This window comes from Ptiloglossa arizonensis, chromosome 1 (assembly GCF_051014685.1).
Source record: "Ptiloglossa arizonensis isolate GNS036 chromosome 1, iyPtiAriz1_principal, whole genome shotgun sequence".
Classification (NCBI taxonomy): domain Eukaryota; kingdom Metazoa; phylum Arthropoda; class Insecta; order Hymenoptera; family Colletidae; genus Ptiloglossa; species Ptiloglossa arizonensis.
The window spans coordinates 15582005-15603046 of NC_135048.1; the positions used below are offsets into that span (position 1 = coordinate 15582005).

The following is a 21042-nucleotide window of genomic DNA, read 5'->3' on the forward strand; positions in this document are numbered from 1 at the left end:
TGAGAAAATAATCTTTAATAGAAAAAACTTTCTAAAAAATTTGTTCTATAAAAAGAAAAAATTCACTATAACACGTAAATTCGTATTTTCATTAAGAGGTTGTTTTCACCCCTAGAATCGTTTCTTTGGCAAAACAAAAATCCACCAATTGGATCGTGTGAACTTTATTACCTAATTACAAATTTTTTGAATTTTCCACTTATCGAACATTCATTTATTAAAAACACTAACACACCTAAATAACGAAGCTAGTTCCATCTACTACTTTCCTCCATTGCGGTTGCAAACACAAAGTGACGACATTCGTAAAGTTTGTTAAACCATTGACGTTGATATTTTCACCCACCAGGAGAGAAGACAATCCAATTCCCCGGACGGTGACAAGGACATCGATCCTTTGATCCTGAATCTCACCGATATCGGCCAAGAGATGGTCGTCAATCTACGTCACATCAATTTACGAGCCCATCCGTGCTACAGAGACCCCGATCCGATCAATTTGTATCACAAAGTGGGACACGGTACCCTGGACATGTACGTTCTCAGCCCTAGCAAGGACAGCCGCGAAGTGAGAGAGTTCCTCGCCAAATGGCACGCAGCGGACTCGAAATTGTTCGCGGGATCGCACAAGAAAGACTCGAACAACCTGACCTTCCCGATTCAGAATCTCGTATCGATATGCGTCCTCCTGGTATGGCAACCAGCGAACCCCGAGGACACCATCACGAGAATCCTGTTCCCTGGCAGTACCCCTCAACACAAGATCTTCGAAGGTTTCGAGCGACTGAAGCACTTGGAATTCCTCAAGCACCCAGTCTGCTCAGCCAAGAGCCTCTCACCATCCACATCCTTGGCCACCTTACGCGACAAACCAACCAAACAGAAGCTGAGCCTCATCGACAAGGAACCAGCGAAGAAACTCTCAGACGTGAAGAAAGAGAAGAAAGAATCGGACGTGAAAGCGACGAAAGGAGTCGACGACACACATCCGAAGAGCATCATGCAGAGCACACCGATCATACCCACCAAACCCCAAATTGGCAAGATCGAGGGCAAAGCAAAGAAGGCAGCTGAGAACAAGAAGATAGAGGTGGAGGGCAAAGAGGCGAAGGAGAGCAAGAAAATCGAGAAAGAGTTGAGAGAGGTGAAGAAAGAAGTGGGCAAGAAGGATGTCGCCAAATTGGAGAAACAAGCCGAGAAGCCGGAGAAACCGGATAAGATGGAGGAGAAAGTCGAGAAACGGGAGGAAGAGGGTGTCAAGAAACCAGAGACGATAAAGTCCGAAGCGGAGAAGATCGTACCGCCGAGAGAGTCGAAACCCAAGAAGAAAGAATTGAAGGAAGGTAAAGTCGGCGTTAAGGTACCGAAAACCGAGGTGGCGAAATCGAAGATCACCGAGAAGAAGCCCAGACTGACGACCATGGACAAGAAGGAGACTGGTATGGTGAAGTCGTCGCCAACCACACCGAAGAAGACCGTGAACGGGGTCGCGACGAAGACAGAGATCTCGAAGGTCGGTGTACCGAAGGGTAAGCCCTCTATCGGTCTGAAACCTTCTACAATGACACCGGCGAAGAGCGCGAAGGACGCGAACAATCGTAAAGTCGTCGAACAGAAGAACATCGAGAAGTCAGGGATCAGGGACACCGGTGCCGTGAAGGCGTCACCGAAACCGAAACTGATGGACAGAAAGCCTATCGGTCGTCGTAGCAAGCCTGTCAGTCCCAGCAAGGTTCGTGTGCCGGGTAGTCCGGCGAAATCCACTCGCAGCACACCCACCACATCCGTGAAATCCGACAAAGATGGTGTCATACGCAAAGCAAAGGGCGACAAGGGTACCACAGATTCATCAACTGTCTCCACTCCATCTGGAATCGAACCAGAGACCGCTGCAGCGGCCGCAGAAGCCGAGGCAGCCGCCAGACTGATCGAGAAGAGCCTGATCGAGAAATCTGAAGACATCTCGTTGGACTCTATCGAGAGCAAGGTGTTGGCTGATTTGAAAGAGGAACGTGAAGTGGTCGAGGAGATCGAAGCGGTGCTCCAGAAAGCGGAGAGGATCGAGGAGACGAGGAAAGACGATCGTTTCGAGGGTGACGACGAGATCACAGCCGAAGTCACGGACAAGAAGGAGGAGGACATCACAGAGGAGGACGTCACCGCGGAGATCGAGGACGTACCGAAGAAGGACAGCTTGAGAAAGGGTAGCCAAGAGCTGACCGAGGAGGACGAGTATCTGATCGTTGAGAAGGAGGAGGTGTACACGGAGGACTCGGTGCAGAGCGGTGAGGGTGAACAGAAACACGTCTTAGACGAAGCCGAGTCGGAGAAGGCGAAGATACTGAAGGACGCGGAACTGGCGAAGGAGAAACCCGTAGAGGAGGAAGAGGAGGAGGAAGAGGAAGAGGGCGAGGAAGAGGAGGAGATCGAGGAGAAGGAGAAGGACGAGAGCGCGGAGAAGAGACCGTCCACGGAACCGAAAGCGGTCGAGAAGATCGAGAAGGTCGAGAAGATCGAGAAAGTCGAGAAGGAACCTTCGCCGGAGATACCATCACCGGATCGACGAGAAACGGCTGAACAGGAAACCAAGGAGCCGATCGTCTCGCCGACAGAGACTGTACCGAAACCCGAGGAGAAGGACGACTCTGGGAAAAAAGACAGCGACGAGATCACAAAGGAACCGTCCAGTCTTAGCCCGGACAAATTGGACTCGTCCGAGAAGAAGACCACCGATACAGATCTGAAGCCCGAGGTCGACCAAAAGGAGCAAGTACCCTCTCAGAAACTCGAGGAGTCGCAAGAACGAATCTCCACCGTTGAATCCGGGGCTACCACCACAGCACCGACCCTACCGGAAGACGAACGTATCCCCCTGGATGAGATCAAGGAGGACATCGACGAGAAACACATCGTGGAGGACGTAAAGGAGGTCCCACCTGCCAAGATCAAAGAAGAACCACTACCTAGTGCAGCCGTGACAGCTGTCGCTGACGTTGCAGTAGCAGCCCCTCCTCAACCGGCTCCTCTGATGGTCACCAAACCAGACGTCCCCATTTTCGACGTCCGTCAATCCATGCAGACCCTGCAACGCGACATCGTGAAAACACCGGACGAAGTTGCCGATCTACCCGTCCACGAAGAAGTGGACCCCAAATTGTACCGTATGGAGGACTTCGAGAAGGACAAAGAGGAGAAACCGTTACCACCGGTGCAACAAGTCAAAGAACCACCGACACCACCGGTCAAGGAACAGAAAGGTGTATTCAGTTTCTTCGGCAAGGTGGCCGACAAGTTCGAGAAGGGTATCGACAAACTGACGAAGAAGACTAAGAAGGAACCGGAGAAGGAGGCCGAGGACAAATCGTCTTCCAAGTCCAGCTCACCCAAAGAGGCGAAGGTACACGAGAAGACACTTCTCGAGGAAGTAGACATGGAGAAGATGTTCCCCAAAGTGGGCAAACCCAGCGAGAAAGTGGAAACTCCCGAGGAGCCTGAGCAGAAAGTTAGCGAAGCTGTCGTTAAGGAAGCGGTCGTTCCAATCCAAGAGGAGACCAAGGTCGCGGAAGTGCCTGTCGCGAAGGACACCGTGGACGAGAAACCCAAAGCTGTCGCTGTACCCAAACCGGAGATCGAATTGAAAACCGTTCCAACGAAGGAGGAACTGGACAAGAAGAAGGAGGAAGTATCACCGAAGAAGGAGGAAGTATCACCGAAGAAGGAGGAAGTATCACCGACGAAGGAGGAAGTATCACCGAAGAAGGAGGAAGTATCACCGAAAGAGGAGGTTCAAGTCCCTGCGAAGGAGGAGGAGGTTAAGAAGATCGTGGAAGCGGAAAAAATGATGGAAGCTGAGAAACCAGACATCGCCGAAGTCCCGAAGAAACCGTGGAAGAAGACCAAAGATGGCTCCAGGGACTCTTTCGAGTCGTTGGAGGACGAGATCGCAGGACTGGTGCGTACGGCAGCACCGGTGAAGGACGTGGTCAAGGACACTTTGGAGGGCGTGGTGGAGAAATTGGAGGAAATGAAACCGCAGATCGAGGACACCAAGGAACCCGAGAAGGCGAAGTTCGACGTGCCCAGAGACGAGGAGTTCGAAGCTGAACACGACGAAGAGGCTATCACGGGAGTCGTGAAGGACCTCAAAGAGGCAGTGCGCGACGTTGGTGAGGTCCTTGCTGGAACTGTCGGTATCGACATCGAGGATAAGCCCAAAGACGTCACGGAGATCGTGAAGAAAGTTGCTCAAGTACTGAAAGAGGATGATTTCCTTTCCGATAAGGCTCTCTTCGGTGAACCGACGATGGAAAGAAAGGAAGCTGTGACGCCGCTCGCCGCAGAAGCTAAACCTCCAGTCCCGGAAACGAAACTGGATGAGAAACTCGCCATGCCAACCAAGGTGGGCGTCACGGAAGAATTCACCCATCAAGAGGAAGTTGAAGAGCTCATCGAAGACGCCGCGAAACCGGTTCCGGCGTACAAAACTACCGACGCGGTCCCCGTGCACGAGGAACCTTGCGTGAAGACGACGAAAGAGATCGAGGCGATCACATCACCCAAAGACAAGGTAGAAGACGATCGAGAGGCCAAGGAGATCTGCGCGGAGATGATGAAAGAAGACGAGATCTGCAAACCATTGAAGAAGGAAGAACAAGTGGAACCTTCGAAGGAGATGGACGTGATGGAGACCGGATTGGAGGATGTCTGCGTGAAAGAGGTAGCCAAAACTCCGGTGTCCGACGAGGAGAAGATCGAGGAACCGGTGATCACCTTCGAGCAGAAGATCTCGCCAGCGAAAGCCGAGATCGTGACGGTTTCGCCAGGCTCGACCCCAACCTCGCCGAAATTCTTAGCGGAGAAATTATCGAAAATGGAGGCCAAAGAACCAACGACCACCGTCGAGTTGTCCGCCGAGATAAAAGCTATCGTTGACAAAGTGGATCGTATGGTGGAGGAAATAATCGAGGAACTGATCGTGAAGAAGAAGAGAATCACCATCGAGATCATAGAGTACATCACGACCGTGAAACGCGTACCGAGGGAACGCGTGATTTACATAATCGAGGAGATCATAGTTAGGAAGGGACTCTCGAAAGAGGACGTGGTAGACGACGTGGAGATCTTGAAGCTCGAGGAATCGATCACGCCCCAGCTGAGAACCGAGCTCGAGGAGTACATAATCAACGAATACGTGACCAAAGGGAAACGTATCACGGTTCAGATAGTCGAGGAGATCTCTGTTAGAATGGTGGTCTCGAAGACGATCATTATTCGTATCATTCAAGAGATTATCGTGAAGAAACACATCAACGTGCAGACGGAGGGTCTGTTCGACACGGAATTGGAAGAAGAGGAACCCGAAGAAGCGGAGGTGGAGGTACCGACGAAAGTGGACAAAGAAAAAGTAAGTCCCGTTCAGGTATCGGAAGAAGAAGAGAAAGAGATGGAGAAGTTCAAAGAATTCGTCACGGAGGAACAACAACCGACCGAGGAGGAAGTGGAAGAGGATGGTTTCGTTACCATCGGTAGGAAAGTTTCCAAGGAGACGATCGATGTTGAAGAGAAGGCGGTATCCCCTGAGAAGATCCAAGAAGCGAAACTAGCGATGGAGAAGGTACAAGAGAAGGACATTATCGATGACTTCGAGGCGGTCGAGCAAGAATACAAAGTACACGACGTGGCTCGAGAGGTCATTTCGAAATTGGACGTAACCAAGGAAAGGGAGTACGCGGAAGAAGCGATCGAAGACGCGATGAGCGATGTGGTCGAAGCTGAGGAGAAATTCGTTCACGAGACGAAACAAAAAGAAGGCAAGGAAGATTTAACCGAGACGATGGATATCGAACCGGAGATCGAGAAAGCGGAAATTAAAGAATCCAAGTCCCTCGAGACCGTTGAGAAGTACCTGGACGAGGCGAAAGAAAAACCGGAGATTAAAGCCGATGTTAAACCGGTCGGTGAGATTCCTGAGGTGGTAAGCAGGAAAGAATCCGTCACGGAAAAAGCAGATTTGGTTAAACCATCGCCGGAAAAAGAAGAGGAGAAAGAGGTTAAACCAGAAGTGGAGAAAGAAGTTAAGCCAGAAGTGGAGAAAGAAGCTAAACCAGAAGTAGAGAAGGAAGTTAAGCCAGAAGTGGAGAAAGAGGCTAAACCAGAAGTGGAGAAGGAAGTTAAGCCAGAAGTTGAGAAAGAAGCTAAACCAGAGGTGGAGAAAGAAGTTAAACCAGAAGTGGCGAAAGAAATAGAAAAAGAAGTAAAGCCAGAAGTGGCGAAAGAAGCTAAACCAGAAGCAGAGAAAGAAGTTAAACCAGAAGTGGAGAAAGAAGCTAAACCAGAAGTAGAGAAAGAAGTTAAACCAGAAGTGGAGAAAGAAGCTAAACCAGAAGTAGAGAAAGAAGTTAAGCCAGAAGTGGAGAAAGAAACTAAACCAGAAGTAGAGAAAGAAGTTAAGCCAGAAGTGGAGAAAGAAGCTAAACCAGAAGTAGAGAAAGAAGTTAAACCAGAATTGGAGAAAGAAATGGAAAAGGAAGCAGAAAAAGAAGCCAAGCCAGAAGTAGAGAAAGAAGTTAAACCAGAAGTGGAGAAAGAAGCTAAACCAGAAATAGAGAAAGAAGTTAAACCAGAAGTGGAGAAAGAAGCTAAACCAGAAATAGAAAAAGAAGTAAAACCAGAAGTGGCGAAAGAAACAGTCAAAGAAGTAAAGCCAGAAGTGGCGAAAGAAACAGAAAAAGAAGTAGAGAAGGAAGTAAAGCCAGAAGTGGCGAAAGAAACAGAAAAAGAAGTAGAGAAGGAAATAAAGCCAGAAGTGGCGAAAGAAATAAAACCAGAGGTAGAGAAGGAAGCAAAACCAGAAATAGAGAAAGAAGTAAAACCAGAAGTGGCGAAAGAAGTAAAACCAGAAGTAGAAAAGGAAACAAAACCAGAAGTAGAGAAAGAAGAAAAACCAGAAGTGGAGAAAAAAGCGGAAAAAGAACTAGAGAAAGAAGCAAAACCAGAATTAGAAAAAGAAGCAAAACCAGAATTAGAAAAAGAAGCAAAACCAGAAGTAGAGAAAGAGACAAAACCGGAAGTGGAGAAAGAAGTAAAACCAGAATTAGAAAAAGAAGCAAAACCAGAAGTGGAGAAAGAAGTAAAACCAGAAGTGGAGAAAGAAGTAAAACCAGAAGTGGAGAAAGAAGCAAAACCAGAAGTGGAGAAAGAGGCAAAACCAGAAGCGGAGAAAGAGGCAAAGCCAGAAGTGGAGAAAGAAATGAAAAAGGAAGCAGAGAAAATCGAGGAGCAAGTGAAACCAGCTTCCCGAGAAAGTCCTACGGAAGTAACAGAACAGGTGACGAAGTTGCTCGACCAAGCGAAAGAAGAACCGCAGTTGGAGACGCTGCAGAAAGACAAAGAAGAGCAATTGGACGTTAAACCGTCAGCCCCTATGGAGGAGGAAGTAATCGAGAAAATCGAACCCACTGAAGCTCCAAAACCATCAGAAGCGGAGAAACCTAAAGAAGAAGCGAAAGAAGAGAAGCTTAAAGACGAAGCAGTGATCGAACCGGAGATGAAACTAGCGGATGCCACCGGAAGGGCAGCCGAACCGAAACCCGAGTTGATCAGCGAAGCCAAAAAAGAGGAACCCGAGCCTCAAGAGTCTCCAAAGGAGAAAGAGGATGCGGAGAAGATCGTGGACGATACGAAACCCGAGCGAAAGGATTCCAAAGAAGCAATTTCGGTTATTCCAGAGAAAAAGATTACCGAACCTTCCACGGAGATCACCGTTGAACCAACAAAGATCGACGAGGGCACAGGATCCGTGCGACGAATGCTGGTGACCGCTAGCAGCGAAGACGGTGGTCAAGAAACCGAAATCTGTCCAACAGGTAGCATCACATTCACAAAGACAGTGACACCCGACGATTCTCTCAAGGACACGTCCGTGAAGTCAACGCCCGATAAGGATTCCTTGCTTCTGGACAAAGATTCCCTACATTCTGGAACAAGTAGCCCGGAGAAGGATAGCATCTCTGAGAAATCAGCCCCCGAAAGCAAAGATATCGGGAAAGTAACACCCGAGGACAGTTTGGACAAATCACCGGTAGAGAGACGCGATTCGCAGGATCTCGAGGACAGTCTCGAGAAGGTTGTCGCCAAACAGAGGGAGGACACCGTTTCTCCTTCCATCGACACCGAGACACCGAAATCACCCAAAGAATCGCAAGAGGTTCTTGTCGACAAGGCAAAAGCACCTATCGAAACCGAAAAGGAGGAAAAATTGAAGACCACCGACGTGGTGGATAAAGCCGAACCGATCAAATCGCCCGGTGAAGTAACTGCCAAGACTTTGGACACCATCGAGAAAGCAGAACTACCTCAGAAAGCGACCGAAGAAATTTCTGAAAAACCGAAATCGCCTGAACAAGAAATTACCAAACCAGCTGCTGAGACAGTATCAAAATCACCTGAATCGATTCGTTCGGAAGATGGTTCCCCAACGGAGACTATTTTCTCGAAATCGCCTACAGAGAAGCAGGAACTTCCGATCTCTGCCGAAACGAAAGTTGCGGTAGAAGCGAAACTTGAAAAAGAAGTAGCACCGATCCAAACGAAAGAAGCTACTATCCTGACCGCTGAAGAAAAATCACCGACTGAGAAGGAACAGGAGAAAGAAATCGATGTTAAGCCACGTGAGAAGAGTCCTGAATCACCGGCGAAAGAAGAGATTGCAAAAGACGCCAAAGTAGAGGAGAAAGAACCATCGATGGACCGCGAGTTAGGCGAAGCACCTTCCGAGGACAAAGTGGAGAAAGCGAAACCCGAGGACGCGGACAAACCTAAATTGTTGGACACATCCGAGGATAAGTCTCCAACCGTGACAGAAGAGAAACCGGATCTGAAAGACGAAGCGAAGAAAGAATCCGAAGTTACGGTAGACAAAGAGAAAACACCACCCAAAGACGAAGCTGACAAGTCCCGACCACCCAGTATCGAAAAGGAACCTGATGACAAACGTAAGTCACCGACCGAGGAGGCTAAACCGATCAGCGTTGTCGAAGAGGAAGCTATTCAAAAGGATGCAAAAATTACAGAAACAGTAGCTGAAAAATCAAGATCACCCAGCGTAACAAGCGTTCCTGGAGAACCCACAGAAACTGCTCAACTTTCGAAATCCCCGAGTGTAGCGAGCGAGAAGCCCGATCTCAAAGACGTCGAGGCAATCGAGAAATCTAGATCACCCAGTGTGACGAGTCTTCCAGTTGATTCCAAGGAACCAACCGAGGGTTCGAAATCTCCGAGCGTTACGAGCGAGAAACCTGATTTGAAAGACGTGAGCGAACAAGCGATCGATAAATCTAGATCGCCCAGTGTGACGAGCGTAGCCAGCGATTTGAAAGAAACTACCGATCGTTCGAAGAGCCCGAGCGTCACTGACGAAAAACCAGACCTGAAAGACACCACTGATAAGGAATTAGAGAAATCCAAAGAAAGTCCCGATCGTTCGAAATCTTCTAGCATCGACGAACAAAAGATAGAAGTGAAGGATATCGAGGACAAATTGATCGAGAAAGCTGCGACAGATATCAAAGACGAATCGATTCAAAAGACACAACCAGCTGACATTGCAACCAGCCTTAAAGAATCCAAAGACAAAGAGGAACGAGACGTTGACGAAAAGGTGGACGAGAAATCGAGATCGCCGAGCGTGACCGGTAGCTTAGCCGAGAAACCAACGGATGCAGCTGATCGTTCGAAAACACCGAGTATCGCCAGCGAAAAATCCGACTTGAAGGATGTCGACGAAAAGATCACGGAGAAATCTAGATCGCCAAGTGTGACGAGCGTTTCCGGTGAACCGAAAGAACCACTGGATCGTTCCAAGACGCCAAGTGTCACTACTGAGAAACCCGACTTGAAGGAAGTCGATGAGAAAATAATTGACAAGTCTAGATCACCTAGTACCACCAGTTCGCCCGGTGAAACAAAAGAAGCCCTGGACCATTCGAAATCACCAAGCCTTATCGGCGAAAAGACTGATTTAGCAGACGTTGATGAAAAGGCAGACGAGAAACCGAGATCACCTAGCGAGACGAGCGTTTCTGGAGAGCCTAAGGTAGCAATTGACCGTTCAAAATCGCCAAGCGTTGCTGGTGAGTTGCCCGATTTGAAAGACACCGATCTCAAGGAAACTGACAAATCCAGATCACCTAGCGTAACAAGCGTTTCTGGGGAGCCTAAAGAAGCGATCGATCGTTCAAAATCGCCTAGTATTCCTAGCGAAAAGCTCGATTCGAAGGCTGTTGGTGAAGCAGCAGTTGAAGTGTCTAAATCGCCCACAGCGGTAAGCGTTGCAGAGGAACTCAAAGAATCAGCCGATCGTTCTAAATCGTCCAGTACCACACCTGAAAAACCCGACGTGAAAGACATTGAGGAAAAACCAGTTGACAAATCCAGATCACCTAGTGTAATCAGTCCTACAGAGTCCAAAGAAGCACTGGATCGTTCAAAATCACCGAGCGTTGTTAGCGAAAAGCCTGACTTGGCAGCTGTCGATGACAAGGCAGTCGAGAAGTCCAGATCTCCAAGTGTAACCAGTGTACCCAGCGAAGAGAAGGAAACATTGGACCGTTCAAAGACACCTAGCGTCACTACGGAAAAACCAGATTTGAAGGATATCGAAGAGAAACAAATTGACAAGTCCAGGTCACCTAGCGTGATAAGTCCTGCTGACTCTAAAGGAACCCTGGACCATTCCAAGTCACCTAGTATTGCCGGTGACAAGACTGATTTAGCAGACGTTGATGTAAAGCCAATTGAGAAATCTACGTCACCTAGTATAACAAGTATTGCCGCTGAAAAGACTGAACTGAAGGATGTCGATGAAAAGTCAGTTGAGAAATCCAGATCGCCAAGCGTTACGAGCAGTGTCTTTGGAGAAATTGAGGAAATAAAGGAGCTTTCCAAATCACCAAGCACTACCACTGAAAAACTCGACTTAAAGGATGTCGACCAAAAAGCAATTGATAAGTCTAAATCTCCCAGTGTAACGAGTTCCCCCGATGAAACAAAAGAAGCAGCAGATCGTTCGAAATCCCCGAGCATTGCTGGCGAGAAGTCCGATTTGGAAACCGTCCAAGAGAAGTCAGTCGACAAATCGAAATCGCCAAGCCTGACGGATGTTTCTAGCGAAACGAAAGATGCTCTGGACCATTCGAAGACACCGAGCGTCACTACTGAGAAACCTGACTTGAAAGAAGTCGACGAGAAAGCTGTTGACAAATCCAGATCACCCAGTGTCACAAGCGTTTCCGCGGAAGCGAAAGAAGTACTGGACCGTTCGAAAACACCCAGCACCACTACTGAGAAACCCGATTTAAAAGATGTCGAGGAAAAAGTAACTGACAAATCCAGATCGCCTAGTGTAATAAGCCCTACCGAATCCAAAGAAGCGCTGGATCGTTCCAAGTCACCGAGCGTTGCTGGTGAAAAGCCTGACTTGGCAGTTGTCGATGAAAAGGCGGTCGAGAAGTCCAGATCACCAAGCGTGACCAGCGTTCCTAGTGAAACGAAAGAAACAGTGGACCGATCGAAGACACCGAGTGTCACTACGGAGAAACCAGATTTGAAAGACGTAGACGAGAAAGCAATTGATAAATCAAAATCACCAAGTGTCACAAGTTCCCCTGACGATACCAAAGAAACAATAGATCGTTCAAAATCCCCAAGCGTTACCGGCGAGAAAATCGAGATGAAGGATGTCGATGAAAAGGCGGTGGAGAAGTCTAGATCGCCGAGTGTAACAGACGTTTCCAAAGAAGCGAAAGAAGCCGCGGATCGTTCGAAGACACCCAGTGTCACTGCTGAGAAACCAGACTTAGCCGAAGTTGACGAGAAAGCGGCCGACAAATCCAGATCACCTAGTGTGCCGAGCTCACCAGGCGAAACTAAAGAAGTAACAGATCGTTCAAAATCTCCGAGCATTGCTGGTGAAAAACCGGATGTAAAAGATGTTGATGAAAAGGCACTTGAGAAATCCAGATCGCCAAGTGTAGCAGATGTTTCTGGAGAAGCTAAAGAAGCTGCGGACCGTTCAAAGACACCAAGCGTCACTACTGAGAAACCCGATCTGAAGGAAGTTGACGAGAAAGCTGTTGAAAAATCCAGATCACCAAGTGTAGCAGATGTTTCCGGTGAAGCGAAAGATGCTGCGGACCGTTCCAAGTCGCCAAGCATTATCAGTGAGAAGCCGGACTTGAAGGACACTGAAGAAAAAGTAACTGATAAATCCAGATCACCTAGTGTGATAAGTCCTGCCGAGTCCAAAGAAGCATTAGACCATTCGAAATCTCCTAGCGTTGCTAGCGAAAAACCTGACATAGCAGCTGTCGATGAAAAGGCGGTTGATAAGTCCAGATCACCAAGTGTGACCAGTGTTCCTAGCGAAACGAAGGAAGCCTTGGACCGTTCTAAGACACCAAGCACTACCACTGAAAAACCGGACTTAAAGGACGTTGACGAGAAAGTAACTGACAAATCCAGATCACCTAGTGTAATAAGTCCTACCGAGTCCAAAGAAGCGTTAGACCATTCGAAATCTCCTAGCGTTGCTAGCGAAAAAGCTGACTTGGCAGCTGTCGATGAAAAGGCGGTTGATAAGTCCAGATCACCAAGTGTAATCAGTGTTCCTAGCGAAACGAAGGAAGCATTGGACCGATCTAAATCCCCAAGCACTACAACCGAGAAGCCCGACTTGAAGGACGTTGACGAGAAAGTGGCTGATAAATCCAGATCACCTAGTGTGATAAGTCCTGCCGAGTCCAAAGAAGTGTTGGACCATTCGAAATCTCCTAGCGTTGCTAGCGAAAAACCTGACTTAGCAGCTGTTGATGAAAAGGCAGTTGATAAATCTAGATCACCAAGTGTGACCAGTGTTCCTAGCGAAACCAAGGAAGCCTTGGACCGTTCTAAGACACCAAGCACTACCACTGAAAAACCTGACTTAAAGGACGTTGACGAGAAAGTAACTGACAAATCCAGATCACCTAGTGTAATAAGTCCCACCGAGTCCAAAGAAGCGTTGGACCATTCGAAATCTCCTAGCGTTGCTAGCGAAAAACCTGACTTGGCAGCTGTCGATGAAAAGGCGGTTGATAAGTCCAGATCACCAAGTGTAATCAGTGTTCCTAGCGAAACGAAGGAAGCATTGGACCGTTCTAAATCCCCAAGCACTACTACCGAGAAGCCCGACTTGAAGGATGTTGAAGAAAAAGTAAGTGATAAATCCAGATCACCAAGTGTAATAAGCCCTGCCGAGTCCAAAGAAGCGTTAGACCATTCGAAATCTCCTAGCGTTGCTAGCGAAAAACCTGACTTAGCTGCTGTCGATGAAAAGGCAGTTGATAAATCTAGATCACCAAGTGTAATCAGTGTTCCTAGCGAAACAAAGGAAGCCTTGGACCGTTCTAAATCCCCAAGCACTACTACCGAGAAACCCGACTTGAAGGAAGTTGAGGAAAAAGTATCCGACAAATCCAGATCACCAAGTGTAATAAGTCCTGCCGAATCCAAAGAAGCGTTGGACCATTCGAAATCTCCTAGCGTTGCTAGCGAAAAACCTGACTTAGCAGCTGTCGATGAAAAGGCAGTTGATAAATCTAGATCACCAAGTGTGACCAGTGTTCCTAGTGAAACGAAGGAAGCCTTGGACCGTTCTAAGACACCAAGCACTACCACTGAAAAACCTGACTTGAAAGAAGTTGACGAAAAAGTAACTGACAAATCCAGATCACCTAGCGTGATAAGTCCTGCCCAATCCAAAGAAGCGTTGGACCATTCAAAATCTCCTAGCGTTGCTAGCGAAAAACCCGACTTAGCAGCTGTCGATGACAAGGATGTTGATAAGTCAAGATCACCAAGTGTGACCAGCGTTCCCAGTGAAACAAAAGAGACACTGGACCATTCAAAGTCTCCAAGCCCTACTTCCGAGAAATCCGACTTGAAGGAAGTTGAAACGAAAGCAGTTGACAAATCCAGATCACCTAGTGTCATCAGCCCTGCTGAGTCCAAAGAAGCGTTAGACCATTCGAAATCTCCAAGCATTGCTAGCGAAAAACCTGACTTAGCAGCTGTCGATGAAAAGGCGGTTGATAAGTCCAGATCACCAAGTGTAATCAGTGTTCCTAGCGAAACAAAGGAAGCCTTGGACCGTTCTAAATCCCCAAGCACTACTACCGAAAAACCCGACTTGAAGGAAGTTGAGGAAAAAGTATCCGACAAATCCAGATCACCTAGTGTGATAAGCCCTGCCGAATCCAAGGAAGCGTTGGACCATTCAAAATCACCGAGCGTTGCTAGCGAAAAACCCGACTTAGCAGCTGTCGATGAGAAGGTTGTTGACAAATCCAGATCACCGAGTGTGACCAGCGTTCCTAGTGAGACGAAAGAAGCATTGGACCATTCAAAGTCTCCAAGTCCTACTACCGAGAAATCCGACTTGAAGGAAGTTGAAGCGAAAGTAGTTGACAAATCCAGATCACCTAGTGTCATCAGCCCTGCTGAGTCCAAAGAAGCATTGGACCATTCAAAATCACCGAGTGTGGCTAGCGAAAAAGCTGACTTGGCAGCTGTCGACGAGAAGGTTGTTGATAAGTCCAGATCACCAAGTGTAATCAGTGTTCCTAGCGAAACGAAGGAAGCACTGGATCGTTCTAAAACCCCAAGCACTACTACCGAGAAGCCCGACTTGAAGGACGTTGACGAGAAAGTGGCTGATAAATCTCGATCACCCAGTGTGGTAAGCCCTGCTGAGTCTAAAGAAGCACTGGATCATTCAAAATCACCGAGCGTTGCTAGTGAAAAACCTGACTTAGCAGCTGTCGACGACAAGGCGGTTGATAAATCCAGATCACCGAGTGTAACCAGTGTTCCTAGTGACACGAAAGAAGCATTAGACCATTCAAAGTCTCCAAGCCCCACTACCGAGAAATCCGACTTGAAGGAAGTTGAAACGAAAGCAGTTGACAAATCCAGATCACCTAGTGTCATCAGCCCTGCTGAGTCCAAAGAAGCGTTAGACCATTCGAAATCTCCAAGCATTGCTAGCGAAAAACCTGACTTAGCAGCTGTCGATGAAAAGGCGGTTGATAAGTCCAGATCACCAAGTGTAATCAGTGTTCCTAGCGAAACAAAGGAAGCCTTGGACCGTTCTAAATCCCCAAGCACTACTACCGAAAAACCCGACTTGAAGGAAGTTGAGGAAAAAGTATCCGACAAATCCAGATCACCTAGTGTGATAAGCCCTGCCGAGTCTAAAGAAGCATTGGACCATTCAAAATCACCGAGCGTTGCTAGCGAAAAACCCGACTTAGCAGCTGTCGACGAGAAGGTTGTTGATAAGTCCAGATCACCAAGTGTGACCAGCGTTCCTAGCGAAACGAAGGAAGCATTGGACCGTTCTAAAACCCCTAGCGCTACTACCGAAAAACCGGACTTGAAGGATGTTGATGAGAAAGTAAGTGATAAATCCAGATCACCAAGTGTAATAAGCCCTGCCGAGTCCAAAGAAGCTCTTGACCATTCGAAATCACCGAGTGTCGCTAGCGAAAAGCCTGACTTGGCAGCTGTCGATGAAAAGGCAGTTGATAAATCCAGGTCGCCGAGTGTAACTAGTGTCGCTAGTGAAACGAAGGACGCATTGGATCGTTCGAAGTCACCCAGCACAACTACCGAGAAGCCCGATTTGAAGGATCTTGACGAGGGAGTCCTGTACAAGTCCAGATCGCCTAGTATATCGCCCCCGAGTGAATCAAAAGAAACCTCAAAACCTTCTAGTGTTACTGGTGAGAAGCCTGACGTGAAAGACATTGACGAGAAGACGAGTGACAAATCTAGATCTGCTAGTGTAATTAGTATTCCGGAAGCGACTACGGACTCTTCCAAGTTACCGTGCCCCACTGACGAAACGTTCGGTCTAAAAGATGTCGATGCGAAAATGGTCGACAAGTCGAGATCGCCGAGTGCGACTAGTGTCAGCAGCGAATTCAAGGACGCGACGGACCATTCGAAGTCCCCAAGCGTTCGCGGCGATACGGTCGATTTGAAGGACGTGGATGTAAAAGACACTGACAAATCAAAATCGTCTAGCGTAGCGAGTGTTACCGATGATAAGTCGATCGGTGGAACAAGATCTCCTAGCCTGTCGAGTGATATAGAGGAAGCGAGAGAACCCAAAGTGCCTACTGATCAATCTAGATCCCCCCTTACCGACGAAGGAAAATCCGATTTGAAAGAAACTACGGTGAAAGTAGTCGATAAGTCGAGATCACCTAGCGTAACCGAAGTTCCTGAAGTAACCAAAGTGTCACCGCTCACTGTTTCCAAAAAAGTGGACGAGACACTTGCCGCTGATAAATCAAAGGACGCGCCAAGCGACGCGACACTGCCTATTGAAAAGGACAAAGATAAGGAGGATACTAAATCACCGAGTTCACCGGTTGGTGAGCAAACGCCTAAGGACAGGTCTCGATCGCAGAGTGTACAGGATACAGGAGCTGTTCAGGCGGAGGTGGAAAAGGACGCGCAAATCGTCGCGAGAAAATCGATCGATGAAAAGGAAAAATCCGAATCGTCGTTCAGAGCGGAGGATTCCACGGGTATCAGTATCGTTACTACGAAACTGATCGAGAAGGAGTCGGCAATTGTCGGCGATGCGGACAAAGCATCTCAAGCTGCTGCCCGAATTCGTACCAGTCAGTTGATCGACCAACTGGACGAGGAGGAGAAGGAGATCGTGAAAGTAACAGCCGAGAAGAAGGCTGACATCGAAAAATATATTTTGGAAGAGTATATATACAAGAGGAGAAAAATTACAACGACAGTGATAGAACAAATAGTTATGATGTATTCGGTGCCAGAGTTCGTGGTGATGGATATCATCAATATGCTCACTGCGAAGGAGAAGGTACGCAGAGAATCGATTTTGGATCTGGGCGAGCAGAAAGTGGAGAAGACCGCGGAGGACGCGAAAGCGGACGCGTTGGAGTCCAGCAAACGATCCGAGATCGAGAAATACGTAACTGACGAGTACATACTAAAGGGTAAGAAAATCACGTTGACCATATTCGAGGAAATTTGCGTGCTGAAGAAAGTGTCGCGTGCTGTACTCAGAACCATCATCATAGAGATCATCGTGAAGAGGAAACTGGAGAAGAGCTCGGTAATCGACATCGAGATTGAGAAAATTGACGACGATGACGAGAAACCCGAATTGAAGAAAGATTACCTAGACGCGTCCGGGAAATCTTACATCCTGACGCAGGACCAACAATACAGAGACAGAAAGGACGCGAGAAGCGATTCGAGGAGTCCCAGTATCAGCTCCGAACCGATCGCGTCCGACAAGTCCACCCAAGACAGTCCAGTACGTTCCGAACCGCACATCGACGAGGAAATTTCGATCTTGGAAGACAGTACGGAAATCGAAAGATTCCTGGAGGACGAGTACATCAGAAAATCGAAGAAAATCACCAGCCAGGTGCTCAAGGAGGTGATTATGAAGACGTCTCTGCCCGCGTTCATTATATTGGAAACAATCGAGGATATAATCGTAAAGAAGAATCTCGTCAGAGATTCCGTGATCGACGTGGACGTCTATCAAGAAGCCGCGGACGAGAGTTACGGTAAAGACGATTCTCGTTACGAGAAATCACCCGAACCGCGATACGATCTCGCGGACGACGGTACCAAGTCGTCCTACGATTACAAAACGACCGAGTACTCGGAAACTCGCGACAAACAAATGGACGGTTCGCTTTCGGACTACCCGATGAGCTACGAGAGTCAATTTCACAAAGCTTTCGTAGGTGGAATGACGGAGATACGTACCACTCACATTACCACCCTCTCGGGCAAATCAACACCGGACATCACTCGTGACGGTACACCGGATTCGATTTCCGAGCCCACAGCCTCCACCGTTGAAAGAGTCGAGGACAAATCGATCGATAGCAAGTCGATCGACCTGCACGTGTCTCCGGACAAAGGCGTAGCCTCACCGATTCCAGCGAAGACCACATCCCCTACGGAGATTACCGAGACCAAATCCACGCAGATAGTCACCGTGCTGAAGGACAGCAAAATCGGTGCACCTGAATCGGACGTGAAACACGAAACCCACACAGAGACGATCAAACGCACAGAAATCAAAGGCGCGGAACAACTCGACGATCTATCCGAGGACAAGGTGATCGTGGTGAAGAAAATCGTGAAACGAGAAGTGGTGGACGAGCAAGAACCCGAGATCATTTCCGAGACGATCACCAGACGCGAGATCCCCGCGCAGGGTGATCCCGAGACCATTCGAAAGATCATCAAACGCGAGATCATCGAGCAAGACGAGCCGGTCGTGATCACGAAAGTGATCCAACGCGAGATCGTGGTACCCGAGGACGACACGAAGGAATCGCGGAGAGTAACGAAGGAGGTGGACGACGGTACGGAGATTCTCGAGACGATTACGACGAAGAAGATTGTGAAGCAAGTGATAGAGGAACAAGAACCGGACGTTGTCACGGAAACGATCGCGAAACGCGAGGTCGTCGACGAGGGTGACATCGAGACGATTCGAAAGATCGTGAAACGTGAAATCATCGAGGAGGACGAGCCAGTGGTGATCAAGAAGATCGTTCAACGCGAGATCATCGTACCGGACGACGAGATCGCCGAGACCACCGAAACGAAACGTATAAAAGAGATCGTGACCAAGGAGGCGGGTCCGGACATCATCGAAACGATAACAACCAAAACGAAGAAGATCGTCATCACCGAGGAATCCTCCACCGGTGACGTTGCCTCGACCACCGTCGACGCGAAGGACCTGACCAAAGACACCGTGAAAACGAAACCGGAAGAGATCGTTGAAAAAGCAACGACCACCCCGAAATCGGACGTATCGGAGGACAGTTCCTCCGACTCGAAGCAGAAGGACAAACGTCCGATGTCACCTCTGGTGCGCGACATCGTCTCGGATATCACCAGTGGTCAATCTCAAGTATCAGGTAGATCGACACCCGACAGAAGATCCGAGGGCAGATCCTTGACAGGTACACCGGAAGGTTTTCGATCGGGCGAGGTCATACGAACGATCATCACAACGACCAAAACGGTCTCAGACGATGGTGAGATCGTGACCACCACTCGTGAGGTGACCGAGACCACGAACGAGAAAGGCGAGACGGTGATCCTATCCGAGAAAGTCGACGTCAAAGTGGACGAGTATCTACCGACGAAAGACGCGGCCGAATCCGCGATCAGTAGTATTATCGGCAGTATCAAGTCCTCCGAGTTGCAACGCGAAGGAGCTCAGACGGGCAAAGTGTCCGGATACCTGCCAGAGACGGCACGTCACGGTAAGGAGGAGCCCGTAAGTTTCTCAGACGCGGCGATGAGCAGCAGCTTCTACGGGGAGCTGCCAGCCGTTCCGCCTCAGATCGGTGCCATGAAGACATTCCAGGAGGACGTTGCCGGTAAACGCGAGAGCAGTGGCCCAATCCCCATACCCAGCGATTACGCGTCCAAGGTATTCACCGTGGAGAAGGAGTACGCTGGTGGTTACGAGGAGAAACCGGACGCGAAGAAATACGTGGACGAGGCTGACCTAGACTTCGAGAAAGCGTTGATGAAGGAGACACCCGAGTCACTCGCCAGAGGTCTGTCACCGAGATTCACCAACGGTAGCGTGAGACGCGACATGACGGACGACTCCACGGACAAGACCAGCGAGGACACCAAGACTGATTCGAAGAAAGACCCACTGGACGGTTGGGGTACACCGTTGGGTTTACCCTCACCCAAACCACCGCAGAAGTTCAATCTGAAGACACCAGTGCAGTCCACGAGTTCGAACGAACTCGCCGCCACATCCGAGAACGACGCCAGACAGAACTTCGACGCCACCATCGACTGGGGTGAACCACTCAAGTTGCCTTCTCCGGCACCAGTGACCAACGAGATCTCGAACAAGGGTACACCGAGCACACCGAAGAAAGAGAAGAAACAAACGAGGAAGGTACTGTCCGAGAATCTGAAGAACAAGAAACGCTCGGAGAGCCCCGGCAAGAACGAGAAGAAGACCAAGGACTCGAAGAACAAGGTCCATCCGGTCTACGTTGATCTGACCTACGTACCCCATCACGGTAACTCTTATTACACGTCGTTGGACTTCTTCAAGAGAGTACGCGCGAGATACTACGTGTTCAGCGGCACCGAGCCGAGCCGAGAGGTTTACGACGCGTTGCTCGAAGCGAAGAAGACTTGGGAGGACAAGGATCTCGGTAGGTGTCGTTGGGATTTTAACACGTTTACTGTTTTTTGGGGTTTTTTCGGGACAATGTCCTCGAGGTTTGGTCAAGGTGTAGCGTGAAATGGGGAAGATATCAAGCTTTGAGTGCTAGGGATGCATATATGTTCGAAAGTAACTTTTTCGTGTTTCATTCAGCGTAAAGAATTGCAATGGTAATTTGTCGAGGGTCTTAATGTACATTTTAACGAAAAATATTCCCTCCCGATTTTTCGAGAGTATACGACACTCGAAGGGTTAATATAAATATTCGAAGTATTCGGTAGTTTGTCGGGGAACTTGCTAGTGTGTAACACTGCTAACGACAGTAACGTTGTTTAAAAGTTCAGACTAATTTGTAACTGGCAGTCGTCTGTCTCTGCTCATCAAGGGGAGTGAGAAATTGAGAATCGTATATTTTCCTGTAACTGACGCTGAATGGTCCCGAAATACTGTCACTTAGATGGAGATATTTCTATACGGTAAAAGTTGGACAACTGCATGAAAATCGGGACATAAGTCGGGCACTTATCCAATGGAGCGTTGCCAAAAAATGTCGTTATCTCCCCCACTGTTTAGAATCGAGTTTCAGTGACTTTTTCTGGCAACGCTGAATGGAATGGTTGATTTTTAGGTTACGTGTCTCCTTGAGAGTAAAACTGTCCCAATTGTAGTTTCCACTGACGAGAAATACTCTCGAGAGCAATTCACCAGTTTTACTCCCAACT

General features: G+C 48.5%; 1 protein-coding gene across 1 annotated transcript in view; it reads left to right on the plus strand.

Annotated features, from left to right (window-relative positions):
• LOC143150463 (uncharacterized) overlaps nt 1-21042 on the plus strand; it is a 44847-nt gene that overhangs the window by 18455 nt on the left and 5350 nt on the right. Inside the window, exon 7 of the mRNA XM_076318743.1 lies at nt 350-20309. Within this exon, the coding sequence (XP_076174858.1) occupies nt 350-20309 (19960 nt within the window). The remainder of the gene's footprint in view (nt 1-349; nt 20310-21042) is intronic.